An 18,314-nucleotide genomic window follows, 5' to 3' on the forward strand; every position below is an offset into this window, starting at 1 on the left:
CCACGTTTCTGGCCCATAGGTGAGCACCGGTAAGACACAGCTGGTGTGTGCACCCTCTACTAGGCCACACAGCTCGGCTTCCGCTTGACATGTTACCGCGTGTTTCAAGGTTGCTTTATACCCTAAACCAGAACCCCCCATGCATTACAAAAACCAAGAGCGAATCCTGAGCCACGCCGTAAGTTCCTGCATGCGCATGATAGCCCAGCAGAAAATCTTATCCCTCCATCGTACCCCTCATTACCTATTTGTGTCATGAGGCTGAGCATGGGCCATCGCGCTTTGCAAACTGTTCCTTGGGAACCCTCAAACTCTGCAGTCTGTGCAACGATCAGGTACGCAGAAGCCGGTGAAAGGCTTCACAGAAGCTCCACAAAACTCACCATCAGTATTCCACCAGTTGCTGCAGGAACTCCATGGCAGTTGTGTAGTTAAAGACGACGCCAAGTAGAATAAGGACCACGCCAGGATCATGTTGTAATAGATTCCTACCAGAGCAGTCATTAGGAACATCGCATAACCAATTCCTGTGAGAAAGTGGCAGAAAGAGAAGAAAAACGCCGAATTAAGGTCTCGTTCTAAGCACTGAAGAAAACCTATCCATTAAACGCATTCTAGCTTCCAGGGGAATAGTTTTGCAGTGGCATATGATAACAGCAAAAGTGCCTTTCACCTAACTGCCACCCTGTTTTGCAACAAGGAAATCGTAGCTGCCGCCTGCAGCAACTTCCACACTTGAGTGTTTACGCAAAGACAGAAGGGAATCTGAGCGTGCACGCCAAAGGTATGAATGTTTTCTGAACATAACATAAAATTCGAGGAATGGTGTACTTGTAGCATTTGTACCTTGAAATAATGGTGATATCTTCCATATAGTAATCGGCCCTTCACTGGCGTACTGGCCGAAAGACAGTTCCAAGAGGAAAAGAGGAAGTCCGACGAACAGCAGCATGACGCTGTACGGGATAAGGAAAGCACCTGCACAAAAAAAAGTAAACAAAACGATTAGGTTTCCACGAGGTATCGTATTTCTAGAGAAGACATATGCGCCTTGGAGAAGAAGGTATGTCAGATTACCACTTTCAATGTTCCCCCCTGAATGAACTGCACGGGATTTTAAGATATTTTGCGGTAAGAAGTCCAATATTGCGATGTAATTTTTAGTATCGATTTCTACCGACAGCATTAAGCTCGTTGTGGACGACGAGCTAAAGACGATCAATTGTTCTTTCCCTAGACACCAGTATTTAGAGAAGTGCAGAAATGGTCACAATATGCCAAATAAACCTTGAAAGATAATTAATGAGTGACTACATTAGTGAAATGTCTATACTCTCCACCAAGCGAAATACAGGACTGTAAATGCCAAGAAGTCGGACCACCCTTAAGCACTCTCGCTTCCCTCAAGACGTCTCCATTAGGCTAGTCCCTTATTACCAAAAATCCTATCGTGCAAAATCGACGACAAAAAGGAAGCCATTATTAAATACAATAAGGCTCAAAAGAGCCTTGGTAGTTCAGTTACTTTCACCTCACACAACCTTTTTATTTAGCATAGCGGCCATACGTTGCGTTAACTGCAATACCTCGCTCAATCCACACTGCGCTCTTTCTGGGATGTTGTAGCTTAACTGCAGTCATCGGAAGCCGGTAAACGAATAACATTAACTAGGGAAGAGCAACATCTGTCTTCAGGGCGCTTGCATGTCGCACGGAAGACGAGTGCAGCTCGTGTTTTAAAGCGAAAGCTTTACTACTTGCACTTTCAGCCTTTTCCGTGGCGCGGCGGTGCCACCATTGACCTTTAGTTGACCTCTGTGTGACGTCATGTGTGACGTCACGCCGAAGAGAAGGGCGACCGATTCGCGCCGTCGCAAGCCGCGGCGGTGCCACCACCAGCGCCTAACTCCTGCGCTCTCCGCTAGGAGCGCAACAGGCGCTTTGTGACGCCACGCCGAAGAGAAGGGCGACCGACTCGCGCCGTCGCAAGCCGCGGCGGTGCCACCACCGGCGCCTAACTCCTGCGCTCTCCGCTAGGAGCGCGATTGTGGCGTTACGCTGAAGAGATTAGGCTCGACTCGCGTCGCTAGAAAGCAGTACCTGTGCCAACCACCAGCGGCTTAACATTGCTTCGCGATCTCGCGCCGTCCGTATGCGACGGCGGTGCGCATGAACGGCGGCCTAACTGGACTGGATTGGATTGGATTAGAATAGATTAGATTAGATTACATTACATTACATTACATTGGATTGCGTTGGATTGGATTGTATAACAGATGCATCGCCACAAGTCTAACCACAAGCACCACCACCAGCTACACTACCAGCTGAACCATGGCGTAGGTACAGATATTGCTTTCGCAATTACCGGGCTTAGCCAAGCTAAGCCACAGCGAATTTTTTTACCTCCTCCATTGCGGTAGCAGAGATAGGGAAACCGCCATATATTGCCGAGGCCGACAGCATAGCTTAGGCAGGAAAGAAGGAACTCGACGCCCGAGGACCAGTTGCCACGCTCCTTGTTCTCGTCGACGTCGCGTGAAGCGGTGATGATCACTTCGGGGATGTCCGGAGCGGGAGATCGCAGCGGCAAGCCGCGGTGGTTACCGTTGGCCTGCGCAATCAATAAAGAAAGAAAAAAAAAGGAATGATGAAGGTGCTTATCAAACTGCACACCAAATCTATTGCTTCGAAAAGTAATAAAACACCAAGAACAAATACAGCGAATGCTTTCAGCCTCTGTGCGTGCTTCTGGAATTAAAGCACATTGTCTAAGTCATCTGCCGTTGTCAGAGCTCAACTGTTCGTTTGCGCCTTCAAAGGAAAACCGATTTTTGTCTTCGTTGTAGAACACTCAGGATCAATAGCGTTTCAGAAGCTATCATTAAGGCAAGTGCTCCACAAACCAGAGATAATGAGTGTGCCGCTTCAACGCGCCTAAAAGGAAAGATTGAATGTAAGACTGAATGTAAAAATCGAATGTAACGCGCAAGTAACCATGACGTTTTGCACATTACAATTCCACCTACGCGAACAAAAAAAAACTGTCTTTAACGCAGGAGATAGACGTCCGACGTTGACCTTTCATTCAGGGGTACCGTCCCTATGCCATCAATCGCTTTTGTTCATCCAGAAATGCAAATGAATCTGCGAAGCGAACATTGCACGAATGAAACGACAAATGATCGTGAGAGAGGCAACGCTAATTGTAACGATTTCTACATTTATAGTTTAGTCGACCTGCTTCGTAATTTTTGGTCAAAACCGTCAATCTTTGGTTTTCTTTCGCTTGCCTGCCAAAGCATCAAGCGGAAAGGCAGTGCCGCTGCCTTTGTGACACAAGAACAATTGATTTCTTTCGAATGGTCTGCCAGAGAAAAATAAGTCAACTGCATAGAAACCATTTTCCCCTGTAGAATTCTCAAAACTGAATGAAACCACATGCGAATAACAAACCTGCGTGAACGTACTATTGAGCTCAATATGAGTTGCAACGCGCGGTCATCGACCGGGGTTCGTTCCGTGGTGTGCCTCCTACAAACAGTCGCTCGGAATTCAGGGAGAAACTTTTTCCTGAGCGGGGGTGCTGTTGTTTCCTGGAACAGCAGTTTCTCCCAGAATTCCGAGCGACTGTTTGGAGGAGGCACACCACGGAACGAGCCCCGGTCGATGACCGCGCGTTGCAACTCATATTGAGAGCGATAATACTTCATCCGAAAGGGCTCCGCGCGTATGCATTCAATTTTTGTACCTCCGAAAATAAATTTATGTCCTATGCATTCTGGTCTAGACCTTCCAGCCCTGCGCAGTTAGGAAAACGGGGTTTTGTGAGCTCTGCGTTCTTTTTATGTCTGCTTGTATCCTGACAGCGACACAAGTGAAGAGAAACAAACTCGCTGCTCCATCAGCGTGCTTGTTTGCACGTGACAGTCGTGATAGCGCATCGCGACTGTCACAAAACATTTCGCGACAAGGAAACGAATAGCACACACTGACACTGGGTATTGTTCGCCGAAATCTTCAACGTGTACGTCTGAATTGAGACAAAGCTTCCAACTTTCTGTTACTTCCGAGAACAAAAGTTTCACTTTTCCTCCTCTTTTCCCAGAACAGAAAACCAAACGCGGTAACTGCTAATTTCTACAGAACGTGATAATTTTAGGTGAAGCGTCGATTGCGTTTGTGCACATAGCGCCGAAACCACACTTTCTTTTAAAAGCACAGAGATACTTTGAACATTAAATTACCAAGCTTGCATGGAGGAAGCAAGGGCAATAGAAGTAATACCTTATACTAAAGTCTATATATTCTATATATATAGATTATATATATCCTATATATAAAAAAGCAGTTCATCTAGAACAAATCGGCATCTTAGCTCTTCGCCACACAACACTTTCCTTTTTGTTGTCCTTGTGCACTTGTTCGATCCGCATCGACGAGAAAGAATCACAGAAGCGGTTACTTTGTTTCGTCATTAACTGAAGCGACGCTGCTTGGGTGGTCTTCTCAGTAACGCAAGAAGCTAATTAATCTTGAACGATAAGTTCAAGCACGCGACTGCGGTGAATTTCAAGCTCCTGCAAAAGCGCTGGAAATCTACCCATCGCATCACTGCCCCTCGATTGCGTTCACCTCCTGACATAGGCATTGTATGTAAATATCTGGTTATTAACTACAGCCGGCGGGCTGAAAGCAAACAATGCCGCAGCTGCATCTCGAGTTACTCAACCATGAAGTATCGTGAAGAACGCGAGCACACTCAGCGAACGAGAAACGCCCTAGTCGCATCATATGTCTTCGCGTAAGCCTGCAATGAATAGTTAGCCGCCGATCACAGATTAGACAACGCTAAGTGTGCATGTGCTCAGCCTTCTTGCTCTATTGGTGGCGTGCCAATGGCCCCAAAAATGATCATGTCTTACTAATTCAGTTACGGTCTCTTAAAGCATCATCGTGTTTAACGCATCCACGTCCGTATTTGTTAGTGACGCTAACACAGAAGGCTAGTACAAGGCTGGTTACAGCACTCATATAAGGCCGGTTACAGCACTCATACAAGGCTAGTTACAGCACGAATATCGATCAGAACTGAATTTCTACAGCATTCATTCATTCAAAAGCTGAAAGTTCATGCACTGTCCTGAACACCATTCAGAATTCAAAACATTCGCCTATAGAAAATCACAATTTTCTAATGAAAATCTGGTTTAGCGCGGATAGCTCCAGGCAGAAAACTCGTCACTGCTAGTCACAAACAAAGTCACCTTAAAATCACATCAAACCTACGGGTACAAGCATTCCTGATGTACAAACAACGCGGCAGGACGCATATGCTGGAAATAAGCTTGGCAGTTAAAGCTTGCGAGCTGAATCACCGAAAGACGTACAGTATGTACATGCAGCGTCTATACATCAATGCACTGGATATGAAAAATGTTATAATCAAAGACGAATAAAATATAGTAAGAACCAGGAAAGAGAAATCTGCAGGTACAACACTGGACTTGCAGATCTGCCATTACATCCTTCCTGCCGTAAAAAGGAGTTAAGCGCAAAGTTGGATTATTAGTAGCGAAGATCACTCGCATATGCCAGATAGGCAAGTTCAAGTGCTCTGTTCCGGTTTTATTGACGCCTTTGTTGGTCTTTCATCGTTTTTCGCTGGGAATTACTGCAACATAGCCAACTTCCACCCAATGTTCACCGATGCCCTTAAACGAAATCATCGCTTCGCACGCACGTTCTGCAAGGATCAGCACCGCTCATACCTCAAGCATCGGTTCATGGTCGGCCGCATCATGGTCCTTGATGTTTCCCTTTAAGAGGAAGTACTGGGGAATGCCTCGCAGCATGGCTTCCAGTCAAACGCTCGCACTAGCTCCGGCACGAGTTTCAAGACCGCAAAGAAGACTTCTCCAGCACCGTGCGAGGCGGGGTTCGCTGCCGAGGACGACGTCGACTTTACGGACGGTTGTCGAAGCGAGTTCCCCCAAGCACACTGTCCGAACACTACACTCCTCCGCGTCAAGACGTCGCCAACAGTGAGGCACGACGCGACTGCGAGCTGTCAATAAAAAGGAGGACCCGTTGTGCTCGACTCTGGCCCAGCGTGTGGTCACGTGCTTCGACGCAGCGACTGTCTTCTTGGCAGGCGGGCTACCTTTTGTAGAGGTACTTCGAGGAGCGGGCCCAGACGTCGTCTCATTAAAAAGTTCCGCTCGGCACGGTCGGTTCCGGCGCGCCGGAGGCTCACGGCTACGGTTATTGGTCCGCTGCGACACTCATTCGTCACGCAGGGTTCTGAACCAGTTACGCCTCGAAACTGTGCGACAGGTCTCGGTAGCTTGCGTCATGCGTCGTCAACTTCCACTTGCGAAGGAGTGGAAGTTCGCGGAGCACGTGAATGAAAGTGTCTGGCACGCCCACGGAGCGTGAGCGAAGCCGGAAGTATAACTCGTTTGTCTTCCCTTCCGTTCTTTTTTCTCTCCTTCTAATATGGGCAGTAATCAGATCTGATTACCCGTGCCCTTCACAACAGCAAGGTTTCGCTCCACTGGCGAATATTGTTGCGTTCGTATGTATCGTGTCTTGCATGATTTGTCTGTAACCCCGCACTTCTTGCAATGGCGATGTTCGAGGCCACTGAATTAAATGAAATAAAATGAAACGTCGCAATAACACTTGTGGAGTTTAGAGGATCCCTCTTATCAAGCTACCATTCTCTTAGTCAGTAGTTTTTCAAACATGCTGGACACTATGCACCTGGATTGCGCCAGACAATAGTATTTATTTATTTCCTGTCCATATACACTATAGTCAGTGGATCTGATTTAGCCTACGATTGTTAGTAACTAACGCTGATTACATTCCTGAGCCCTTGTCTTTGTTTGTGCTGTTGTTTTGCTCGATTTAACACGTCAACCATAGTACTAGTAACATTCATGTGTAGTTCAGTCATATCTCAGCTGCTTTATTCACATTAGTTAAGCGCTAGAACCACTTTAAATCGAGTTCTTTTTTTCAGTTTTCCATTAATATCATGGAAAGGTAAGAAGATGCAATGCAATCTGGAGTACCCATGAAAATCCCTCGGCAAATTTTCCAACGATCGTTGGTCGGAACTGTTGCCGGGGGTGTCTACTGACATGATGCCAACATCTGCATTCAACGAGAAACCGGCATTAGCGTGGGCGTGCCCGCCACATCTGTTTTCTGACAAGCCGCGCTCAACTCCCTCCACAGCAGGCTGATGCTCACTTCTGCGTTAATGCCCTCGGGACCTTAGTTAAACATCGAGAACAACCATAACCAACCAACCATTCAAGTTCGCAGTAACAGAAACCAAGCTTCACGGGTGGTTATCCCTACTGAAACGTTCCATACAGGTGACTCGTGCGGAATTATGGGAATATGGAGTCCATAAGGTATGGAGGAATACAGTATATGTACATCCAGAAGTTTTCTGCATGAACTCCACACACTTTCCATAAGATTTCCTTACAACTTTTATCAATTGTGTATGGCGTCATATGGAGTCCGTAACCTTCCACACACACTTTTTATTATGTCTAAAGCGACTCCATACTCTTTATACTTGTTCCATATAATCCATATGGAAATATATGGGAAAATGGGACTCGCCTTATGGAAACTTTTAACTGGGATTGCTGGCGGAAAAAATTAAGCTTTTTGTTCCTTTACTTCTGCCTAGGGCTTTACACATTCCTGCATTGTCTCACAGCCGCGATTCTTGAGACTGAACAGATGTCCCTTCTTTTACTGAGCCGGAATCACGGGGGGTCGAGTGCTGAGACACACGGGAATCCATTGCCTCCCATGCTTTCCACTCCCTTCTATTGTGTATTCCATCGCGTTCCAATACTTTAATCGCGCTGTTCGTATCTCATGCATTAACGCAGCTGCCCTAATGTCGTAGGCGGGCAAGTCGAAAAATGACAGCTTTATAACCACGCGTTAGCGTATGCGCGCGCTTCCAACATTAAGATAGCGTGCATATCTTTTTATTAATCACGGTTCTCAAAACCTGTTGGGATGATCAGATAATTGATACAGCCACTCTGCTTCTTTTGTCAGTACTGGAAGGTAACGGAGTGGATTCCAAGAGACGGCAAAATAAGTAGGGGGCAGCAGAAAGTTAGGTGGGCGGATGAGATTCAGAAGTTTGCGGCGAGGATACGGTGGCCGCAGCTGGCAAAGGACAGGGTTAACTGGAGGGACATGGGAGAGGCCTTTGCCATGCAGTGGGCGTAGTCAGGCTGATGATGAAGATGATCTCACCCTGATACGGATTTATGAATTTCAATGTTTCACTCTAGCTTTGAGGGAAGTAGCAATGGAGAGCTCCGATTTTATTTCCAGAAGCTGGAGTCATCTCACGAGCACCGAATTATACTGAAAGGGGTTCTCTTGTACTACATCTGATCAAGATAAGGCAGATAAGATCTGATAAGATGCGGATCTTACCGAGATAATGTTAAGATAAGGCACCTGCGCCTTTTGGATTTTATTTCCACAATCTAGAGTCCTCTCACGAGCCCCGAATTCTATTGAAACGGGTTCTTTTGTACTACATCAGATCAAGATAATGCAGATAAGATTTGATAAGATGAGGATCTTACCAAGATAACGTTAAGATAAGCACCCGCGCCCTTTGGATTTTATTTCCACAATCTAGAGTCGTCTCACGAGCACCTAATTCTATTGAAACGGGTTCTCTTGTACTACATCTGATCAAGATAAGGAAGATAAGGCCTGATAAGATAAGGATCTTACCAAGATGGCAATAAGATAAGATAAGGCAGCTGCGCCCTTCTCCAGAGGAGTTGAAAGCCATAACCCGTAACCACAGTCACCATGAGGGGTACCACCCTACCATGTCTGGCTGGCCAAACACTGTACCTAAGGAGCACAAGTAATCGGCCCAGTATTGGAAGTGGATGTTTTCACTGTGAACCTTTGAAGTACCTGCCTTTTCCAATACATTCCAATATTGAGCCGGTCACCTGTGCTGTTTGGGATTGGTCACAAGTGTGGATTAGGCTCCTGCCTCATCAACAATCTCACCGAAAGCAGAAACTGGCACCGTTTCCGAAATACCATGCCTACTAGTTTATTTTAGAATCCTCTAGAACTCAAGTGTTTATTTAGTTCGAGTGCGAACAGACCAGCCCTGTTAGGCTCGCAAGAGTGGAGAAGGAGCCACGCGATTTTTTGGTTTTCTTTTGTCAAAACCGCAAAGCGCCAGGAAGCTTGTTCACGCCTCACGGCTTGCCACGTTCCCCAAAGAAAAACGCACAGTTAAGTGGGGCGAAGTGGGCAAGCGTCCAGCTGGCTTTGGCTTCCCAGTGTCGGTGGCACAGAGCGACTCCGAAAGACGCCGAGACCCCCTCGATCTTCAGACTCAAAGGATTAACGCTCCACAATCGCCCCCTTCTCTCCACATGCTCCGCTTCTAGTTTGCTCTGGCCGGGACCTCAGGGGCTCACTGCTGCCCTATGGCACGCGGTGTAGACGGCTTGGCTCTACCGGCGCCTACTGCAGCTATAGTTCCACGCAGCACTAACAAAGGCTGTCGGTGCCTAAAAAAAGGGGGGCTGAGATCTTTGGCTGGACGCATTCTCCAGGGTCCCGTCCTAGTTTTGACGGCACTGAAAAAGAAGCGGAGTTGTGTCTTCTCAACAAAACCACCGATGCCCCCTGACGACGTTGTTTTACAGATATGCAGGGTACACAAATACAGCGAAGATTAGGAACACGATGTCGACTAACAAATGAATAAAATTCGTCCGTTAGTCCGTTATTTTCAAGTATCTCAGCAACACCAAGTATCTCAGCAACAGATCGATCCTTCACTCACATGAAAGAACGTGACAACAGTTTCACGATATCCGTTGCATCTCTATACTCCGTTTCATACATCCGGTGCAACGCAGTCAAAAGCTAGCGCTCTTGATTGCGCTGCCCACATCCGCGATCAAAAAGTAGAGCGTTTCTTGTGGTGTGCGAAAAACAGTAAATTCTTTGCCTGAAGGCCTATTACATAATACATTTGTCATGAGCATGATTAAATGCAATCTTATCGCTGACAAAATACCGTCACTTTCTCGTGTCTTAGACCACTCCGCCACAGAACAAGCGCGGAGTAACACGCCTCCCTTTATTTTTTCATGCGGACTATTTCCGCACCTTTCATAACCTTGCACCTGGCGTATGGAACGGAGCATCTGTTTGGATTCCTCACATGTGTTTACCGTCGATCACAGCGGCGGCGTATTGGAAAGCTTTCGTCTAAGCCTTTGTGGAGAGAGCGGGGGGCGCGAAAGACCCGTGAGCGAAAGAACGCGGGGACAGCGTTGTAGTTAGACGCCTACCAGTTCCTGAATGAACCGGTGCACGACGGAAGCTATCCGGAGCAATGCGGCGTTTTAGGGGAGACGGGGGCATCCACGTGCAGAAGTGTGTGTTTGTGTGTGTGTAGCGGGGGGGGGGGGGGGGGGGGGAAGCGAACGTCTCGCTCGTGTACGCGGCGAGAGTGCTGTACGTCGTGTCACGGGCCTCCGCACGGCACGCGCGTGCCTTTCACTGGCCGTTATCCAAGTCAACGTCACGATACCTCGCTAAGGGTGTTAACTAGTACCTCCCACGTGGCTCCACAGCCCGCTGAAAGAGGAACCGGCCGGTCCGGGAGAGGCAGCTTACTGCCGCTGCTATCGCAAAACAAATAGGAAAACCTTGCCGGCTGCTTAGAATCCAAGTTAGTGCTGCTGTGACGCTATAATATTACTGCTATATTACCGATATATTACTGATACATTACCGACTGCCCAACTTTTTGACAAGGAAAGCCGAGCACGGTAGTTCACTAAAATTGTCTTAATGATGCTATCGGGGCAAATCTGCGACGGTGTCGAATGTTGCAGCTGTTATAGAAGGACTAATAATTAGCACTCGTGGCTTTAACTTGATACGCTTAGTCCTTCCGTTCCACATTCAAAGAGCCAAAGGTATCTGCAAAGTCTAACTTCGCGCCAGTCTTCTCGTGGAATACAGGCCTCATACTATCGTACACTTGATGCTTTTATGCTTGCATGAGTGTAGGTGCATTCAGTCAGCGCCGCAACTGCGAGCGTCCGTCAGCACATCCGCTTTTTCTTTTCTTAGACCGACTCAAAAAAATGAAGCCGAGTTGCGCTTGCTTAGCGGCTTTTCGCGCTCTTTCTAGAACCCGCCTGCACGTGACTCGCACTTTTCAAATAACGTATGCAAATAAGCTCAATTTCGCTCGCGTCAGTCGGCAATCAGCATAGCAGCGGTCCGGCCTCACGCTCAACGTACACATGCCTTACGAGACACGTAAGCGTGCGTCCGCTAAGCCACTCGGTTAAAATCAAGGCTACATTCGTAAATACTCTGCCCGCGACGGAGCGGCGAACCGCACGCACGAGCCAGTCCCAGACACTCGGTTCCCTCTCATAACAAAACCAAGTTTAATCACGCGCGAGGCGAACAACTTCTAAGAGGGGGAGAAAAAGAATAAAGGCAAATAACAGGCTCAGCCAAGGGGGCGAGGTTCATGAACCACGCGCCGTTTCTTTCCTCGCCGTGATGTCATGGGGTTGTTTTCAAACAAAATGTCACGCGGACCGCTACACAGCCTCGCAGATCGTATACGGCGGCGTTGCATGGTCCCGCCTCGCCATCGCTCTCGGCGCTCCTGTCAGGGGCGTCAGCCTTGACGTCAAAGCTGACAAACGCGCGGCCCACTCACTGAATGCATCGTGAGAGGTCTGTTTGTGACCGCATCTGGGTTGCTTGCGTACGCCTGCCCCGAGCGGTGCCTGCAAGAGCGCAGGTGCGAAGCGAAGCGCACTGCAGCGGACCACCCCGTAGTTGTCGTCGGCAGAGAGATCGGACGTGCGCGCGCCCGGGATCTCTCCTCCTTTCTTTCTTGCTTTCATTCCTTCTCTCTCTCCTTCTTTTCTATATCTTTGCGCGAATACTAGTTGCAAGAGATGGCCAGCTCTGCACAGGCTTGAAGGCTGCAACTCAAAGGCCTCCTCACGGAGTTCTACAACAGCTTCTCACCTGTTCGTCTTCGTGAGGGAAGCTTTGAAAACTGCTGGACTGTTTTAGGTGCGTCCGGTCCAAAAAAGGCTAAGAAATATTATTTTAATCTGCTCGGACTGCAAAGCGCACTATATTTCCACACCAAGGGCAAATAGACGGGCATTCTTCCCTTGATCAAGCAAAACTGTAGGCTGAAAGTAAACTCTGGTGTCACTTCTGATCGCGCCGTCCGTTGCAGAAAGATTGAGGTGTTTGTACTGGCTGATTTTCACTAAAGAAATTGCACCAACGGCCACTTATTCCACCTCTCCTCGAGTGTCATACAGCTGTGTTCATGACCTGCAGCATTAACTTCTTTACAGTTCTACTTTACAGAGCTGCCCGAGACTTTATGGTTTCCAAGGCCAGAATCAAAGCTAAGCTGGCAATGTTTGGCGAAACAGTCCACCTTTTCTTTCCACAGCGATGGCTGATAGTGCATTCGCTCTAAGGCAAACGCCGTCGCGTGCAACTGCTGGCTAATGACGTTCTTGCCCAGGTGTTTAGGCCGGCCGGAAAGTGGGCGTTTTTGAGGATGTCGCCATGGTGTCACGTGATTTAAGAGACTATGGCGGTCATTTAAACACGTGGTGTTTGTAATAGGCACCTACACAGGCCCGACGGCGCCGGTCTGCCATCAATGCCGCTTATACTTATTCGCCCTGGAGGAAGGTGAGAAGTGTGGAAGAACTGCTGGCACCGCCTTCTTTTTCTCTCCCTTTCTTTCTTTCTTTCCTTCTTTCTTTCTTTCTTTCTTTCTTTCTCTCTTTCTTTCTTTCTTTCTTTCCTTCTTTCTTTCTTCCTTTCTTTCTTTCCAGCCACCTGGACTTCACATAGAGGCACTCGTTCCCCAATGTCTGTTTCGGTTGTGGCCATTCGCTCGGTTTCCAAGACTAGGGACATTCATGCTGTAGTGTACACCGTCTAGCTTAAGACCGTCCATTACGGCAGACAAAGCCGCCGCGGTGGCTCAGTGGTTATGGTGCTCGGCTGCTGACCCGAAAGACGCCGATGCGATCCCGGCTGCGGCGGTTGAATTTCTTTGGAGGAGAAATTCTAGAGGCCCGCGTATTGTGCGATGTCAGTGCACGTTAAATAACCCCAGGTGGTCGAAACTTCCGGAGCCCTCCACTACGGCGTCTCTCATAGAGTCGCTTTGGGACGTTAAACCCCATAAACCTAACCTAACCTAACCATTACGGCAGACAGATCAATTCAACACCAGAGGCCGACAAAGTGAGACGTCGCATCCCAGTTACAGAAAAGATAAACTGAAGACGGCTGGAGCGGGCCCTTGTGCGATATGTGGAAGAAGCTAAAACAAACTCCCAGCCGGCACCGCAAATCGAGCTCGCAGCGCCCGGCACTTGCGAAAGCTGCCAGTATAACAGAAAGGCAGATCACAGATAGTGGCGAGGTTGCAAAAGCTTCGCCCGCTGTTGCCTAATCGACAACAAAAGACGACCAAACATATTTGCTTATCTGCATTTCAAGCTCCGCGCGCGTTAAGTGGCCGGAAGAAAGGGCAAGGCCGCTGCTGTGCATTGTTGAGACGTTCGTACGCTTTCCATCACACACGAAGAAACCAGTCAGCGCCGTTTGTTCATGAGAATCCGAAGACTGCATCACCGGCACTGGCCAGGGCGCGATGTTTAGCGAGTTTTGAAGTCAGTACGATCGCAGAGAGACCTGCCTCTTGAAAATCCGGTATTGTACGACGCATAAAATCTAAAAGAGATAGTTATTACTAACATATTTCTACGTAGAGTAATATGTGGAAGCGGATTTTGTTTCTGCCTTCATTCAAACAACTTATAATAAAACACGTTCTAAAGTATTTATTCCGCGTGTGTAAATGACTGACCTGCCTTGCAGTGTGCAAGAATGCACGAGTACACGGGTTCGGAGACCATCAACTCACGTTAGTTAAGCACAGAATTCACTTTCATTACAGACTAAAAAGCGGGTACAATCAACAATTTAACGGTTTTTAAACTGAGGCAACTGTGCTTTTACGGGAACAGTGAACTCATTTAGTATTCAAAGAAGCAACATTACCAGTGGTAGCCATTTCCCCTGGTTCCCGACATGAGCGCTCAAGTTCAGCGTGTTCCGCATGAGGAACTCGTACTACCGTAGACACCCTGTCAAAGCCGATCTCGTTCTAGGCCGGTTCCGCAGAAAACACTCTTATTCATTTCTCTATTCTTTCGAATCTGCGTAGTAACAGCAAGGAAAGCGACAAATTGTCGGAGGCGTGCAAACACGCCTCCTATCCGGCCAATAGAAGCAAAGCATGCTTTGCGAATTCTTTCTAGCTCTCCTGTTATGAAAAGAAAAAGAAACAATCAAGATAGGGAAGAGTTCGAGGGTGTGGGGGGAGGGAGGGAACGGGAATAGTTCACGTTGCGATTTTTTCATGCTTTCCGAGTGTTTCTGAAGTAACCGCGGAGCAAAGAATTCGTTCCAGCCACGGTATTATGGCTTCAGCTGTCAGCTAAGACTAAGGCAGAAAGAAAGCAAACGTCGGAAGAAACAAAGCTGCGCACGCTGCCTGCACGAAAAGCCTGCATAGAGAACCTTACATCACAACCTATTTGGAAGAGGCTGATAAACTCTGCAGCCAGCTGTTTCAGCCGCGAAGCCATGTGATAACTTGCTTGAACATCACGTGATCAGCGCCTACGCACGTATGCATCACATCCCCTTGCAGAGCTCGGAGGGACTGGGGGAACTCACAGCCCACGTGGAACATGTTTTCTCAGAAACAGGGCGCCATCTGCGACATGCTACACATGATTGAACAGCAAACAACGTAGCCATGTTCACCGCTCAGCTCTGTACGATGCTTCTTCTCGAGCGCATATTTGGACGGCAAAAAGACAGTGAAAACACGCGCTGACAATCTGCATGAGGTCGGAAACACTGAAGACATTCTTTTTTTTTTCTGACGCCAAATTCCAGGCACCTCCGACGGCATTATGTTAGGATGTTTAGCCAAGCATTTGCTTAGCTTTATCCTCTTCTTTAAAGTAGGTTTTAAATTTCTCGCCATCTTTGTGAACAAATTGCTCTAGCATAACAGAAAGACATAGGAGAGGAGGTTGCGGGACGGGACGAGAATTTGCTGTCCATTTAAAACTATGAAAAACTCGCCCAGCAAGAAGTGATTCTAGGATACGTTCTGTATTGAAGTTGAACCTGGCAACGTGATTCATTGAATAGGGTCTTCTCCATTCGTCTCTTTAATGCTCTTAGCTCCTCTCCTAGGAATTTCCTACTACTGCTACTGTTACTACGTGTCCCTGCTGTAACTGCAAAGAGCAGCCCAGATTGGAGACTACTGGATCGATTTTAACGCTCACAAAAATTATTTTATATTCCTTTGCATCTTCCCCCACTGAAATGCTGCGACCGCTGTATAGGGAGGCGAGTGCACGATACATGTTCAACATTCTTGGATAAAAATTGTGAATATTGAAAACTTCCAAGGCAATATTATGGAAATTGAGGGTAACGGTCCATTCTTTAGATGTGTAGCAAAATCTTTCTTTTAAACTTCTTTCATCGCTCGCATGGAGCAGTTAAGACTGCCATAGAAAAGCAATACAAAACGCTTTTGGGGATAGCAACAACGTTAATAGCAAAATATACAAGCCTGTCGAAGAGAGATATGCGGTTATATTGATTGTTATAGTGAAATCTTCTAATATATGAAAAAATTGCTTTCATAAACACTTTCCCGTTCAAAAATGCTTTTCTCCAGAATTTTTGGCTATGAGTGCGCTCAGTAACTAAACACCCCGACTACTGAGCTATGTCGTTTAAAACTGAGGGTTCGGGACAAAACGAAAAGGCAGTGCAAAGGCACGAACTATGTATACTGACAAATCAAAGTGGTCACGAACATATTGGTTGCCCCAGGTCATTTCTTCTCAATTCAGGTTTTCTCAATTTATGACTCCTTTCGGCACCGCGAACTATTTGTTGAGTCCCTCGATATCCACACACTTGTCTCGGTAAAGAGTTGCGATTGCTCGCTTCGAAACACCGGCAACCTTTTGTTCCGCGATTCGACGGCCGGAAAAAAGATGAATCTCTGCAAGTGAAAGTGAGAATCTCTGCAGCATTAATTATCTCTCGGTCTCCTGCGCGGTAACATGGCACTTGTGCTCTTACTCTTATTGTTACCACACCATGGGGAAACCGAGCTACACGGAGACGACGTTCAAGCAGTCGGACTTTTATTCCACTCTCAGCAGGCTTGCTCATCCTTCATAGTCAGGAATACGCGCCAACGTATCACGCACTCGTCTGTTCGGTGTCCACGTGACATTCCTTCTTCCAGCATTTACTTCGTATTTCGTCTCCAACTAGGGCCCACTCGGGACCCTATCTCTTCGGACACCATTCCCAACGCAATAAATTCGTTGAACATAACCACTGCATAGAAGCAGCGCGCTTAAATGTTCATAATAAAAGCGCGAAGCTATCTTGACCTTCACGATTGCGCGCCCACTGAGACATGCTAATAGGTGTCCTTCGAAGCTAAGCTAGACTCTTTCCGCGTAAAGGGAACGACCCAGGAAGCCGAGCTATAATGGTGCCTTTCTTTTAAGACGTTCTCAAGAGTTAAATGCGATTTGGATGCACCAGGGAGCACTCTGGGGCAATTGGTTTACACCCAAGGCGGCCAACTCTTGAATCGCTTGAGATCCTATCAGCCGGATCTATGGAAATAATAAAAAACAAAAGAATTCCGAGCTGGACGCCTACCAGCACTTATTCGCAGCAGCAGAGCATGCGTGGGGTCACCCCCGGCACTACCGGGCATTCGCTCAGCCCGAATACACCGGATTGCTTTTGCTGCCGAAGTTCATTGCCGTACCCTTGTAACTGTGTATCTCCAATAGAAAGCTTTAGCGCCGCGAAGGCGTGCTAATGTGGACGTATACAGGACCATCTGGGTGCTAATGCGTATGCTCAGTGTCAGCCGTGTGCCTGGACCCTAAAAGCAACGAACTGCAGTGCGGCAGTCTGGCTGGGATAAAACTCTTCCATAACAGGAACGCATGTCGCATATTGGCTGCCAAACAGCACCGACAACGTATCATCGAGTTTGATAGCTACAATTCTCAATATTGTCACGGCTAGACAGTCGGGACGGCCAGGACACGCTTTGCTGTGAAGCACCAGGCAGCAGCGGACTCCCGAGGGCACCACACAGAAGAGACGACGAAGAAGAAAACACCGCCCGCCACCATGGCTAAGGCTAGCCAGAATAGCGGTCAAGGCAGTTCGGCCGGAAGACGGCGCCACGAGGGTGCCCAAGATTGTGGCATTGCTCCCCCCTCTGGGAAGCGCCGCCCTCGGCGCGGCAGGTCGTGTGGACCGACGGCGGCTCCCCCGGGAACGGGAGTTTGGCACACGAACACCTGCTGTTGATGGGGCGCCCGTGCAGAGGAGCAGTGGCCCTGGTGCATGTAGCAGTTATCGTCGGCGGGCGCGGAATCCACTGTCTTGGCCGTCTTGATCTCGTATACGAGGAGGGAGAGACAGCTCTCAGTCGTCTGGACATTTCGTACTTCCGGTTCGAGCAGCACGCGGTCGTTGAGCGTTCTCGAAACCGAGTCTGTCCGACGGAATATTCAAGCGGCAGCGTGTTGAGGTTAGACAGCAGGGCGAGTGCGGGATTCCATGAGGCAGTTCTGGCCGACCACCATCTCGACGGGGGCGCACGCTGAATACCGTCGTCTTCGGCGCCCGCAGGTAGAGACGAGTGAGCTGCTAGCGGGCGTGGTAAGGCTTCATTCGTGCGACATGCACAACTTCGGACGTTGGTCGTCTAGAGGAACGAACAGTTCCTTGAGGGAGAACTTCATAGTTTACCTCGCCGAGTTGTCGTATCACTTTATAGGGGCCAAAGTACCGCCGAAGCAGCTTTTCAGAGCGCCCTCGTTGGCGGATTGGGCTCCACACCCAAACGTTTTCTCCGGGCTGGTAAGTGACATCCCTGTGGCGATGGTTGTAACGGTGAGCGTCTTTTGCTTGTTGATGCCGAATATGTTGCCGAGCAAGCTGGCGGGCGGCTTCAGCTTCGTGAACAAAGCGGTCGGCCCCCACGACAGCGGAGTTTACACTACCAGGAAGAAGCATTGCGTCGAGCATAGTCGTGGCTTCGCGAC

General features: G+C 48.2%; 1 protein-coding gene across 4 annotated transcripts in view; it reads right to left on the reverse strand.

Annotated features, from left to right (window-relative positions):
* Positions 1-18,314, reverse strand: part of LOC149370800 (sodium- and chloride-dependent glycine transporter 1-like) — a 110,946-nt gene that overhangs the window by 21,427 nt on the left and 71,205 nt on the right. For 3 of the 4 annotated variants that reach the window (XM_089563190.1, XM_089563203.1, XM_089563194.1), the window contains exons 2-4: positions 2,407-2,614; positions 847-978; positions 384-527 (exon numbers count right to left, since the gene is read on the reverse strand). In XM_089563190.1, coding sequence (XP_089419316.1) covers positions 384-527; positions 847-978; positions 2,407-2,614 — 484 coding nt within the window. Of the gene's footprint in view, positions 1-383; positions 528-846; positions 979-2,406; positions 2,615-5,771; positions 6,039-18,314 lie in introns of those variants that run through there. The other variant, XM_089563184.1, reaches the window with a different exon arrangement.

The sequence above is a fragment of the Amblyomma mixtum genome, chromosome 1, assembly GCF_055824585.1.
Source record: "Amblyomma mixtum isolate Tamu chromosome 1, ASM5582458v1, whole genome shotgun sequence".
In the NCBI taxonomy this organism is placed as follows: Eukaryota; Metazoa; Arthropoda; class Arachnida; order Ixodida; family Ixodidae; genus Amblyomma; species Amblyomma mixtum.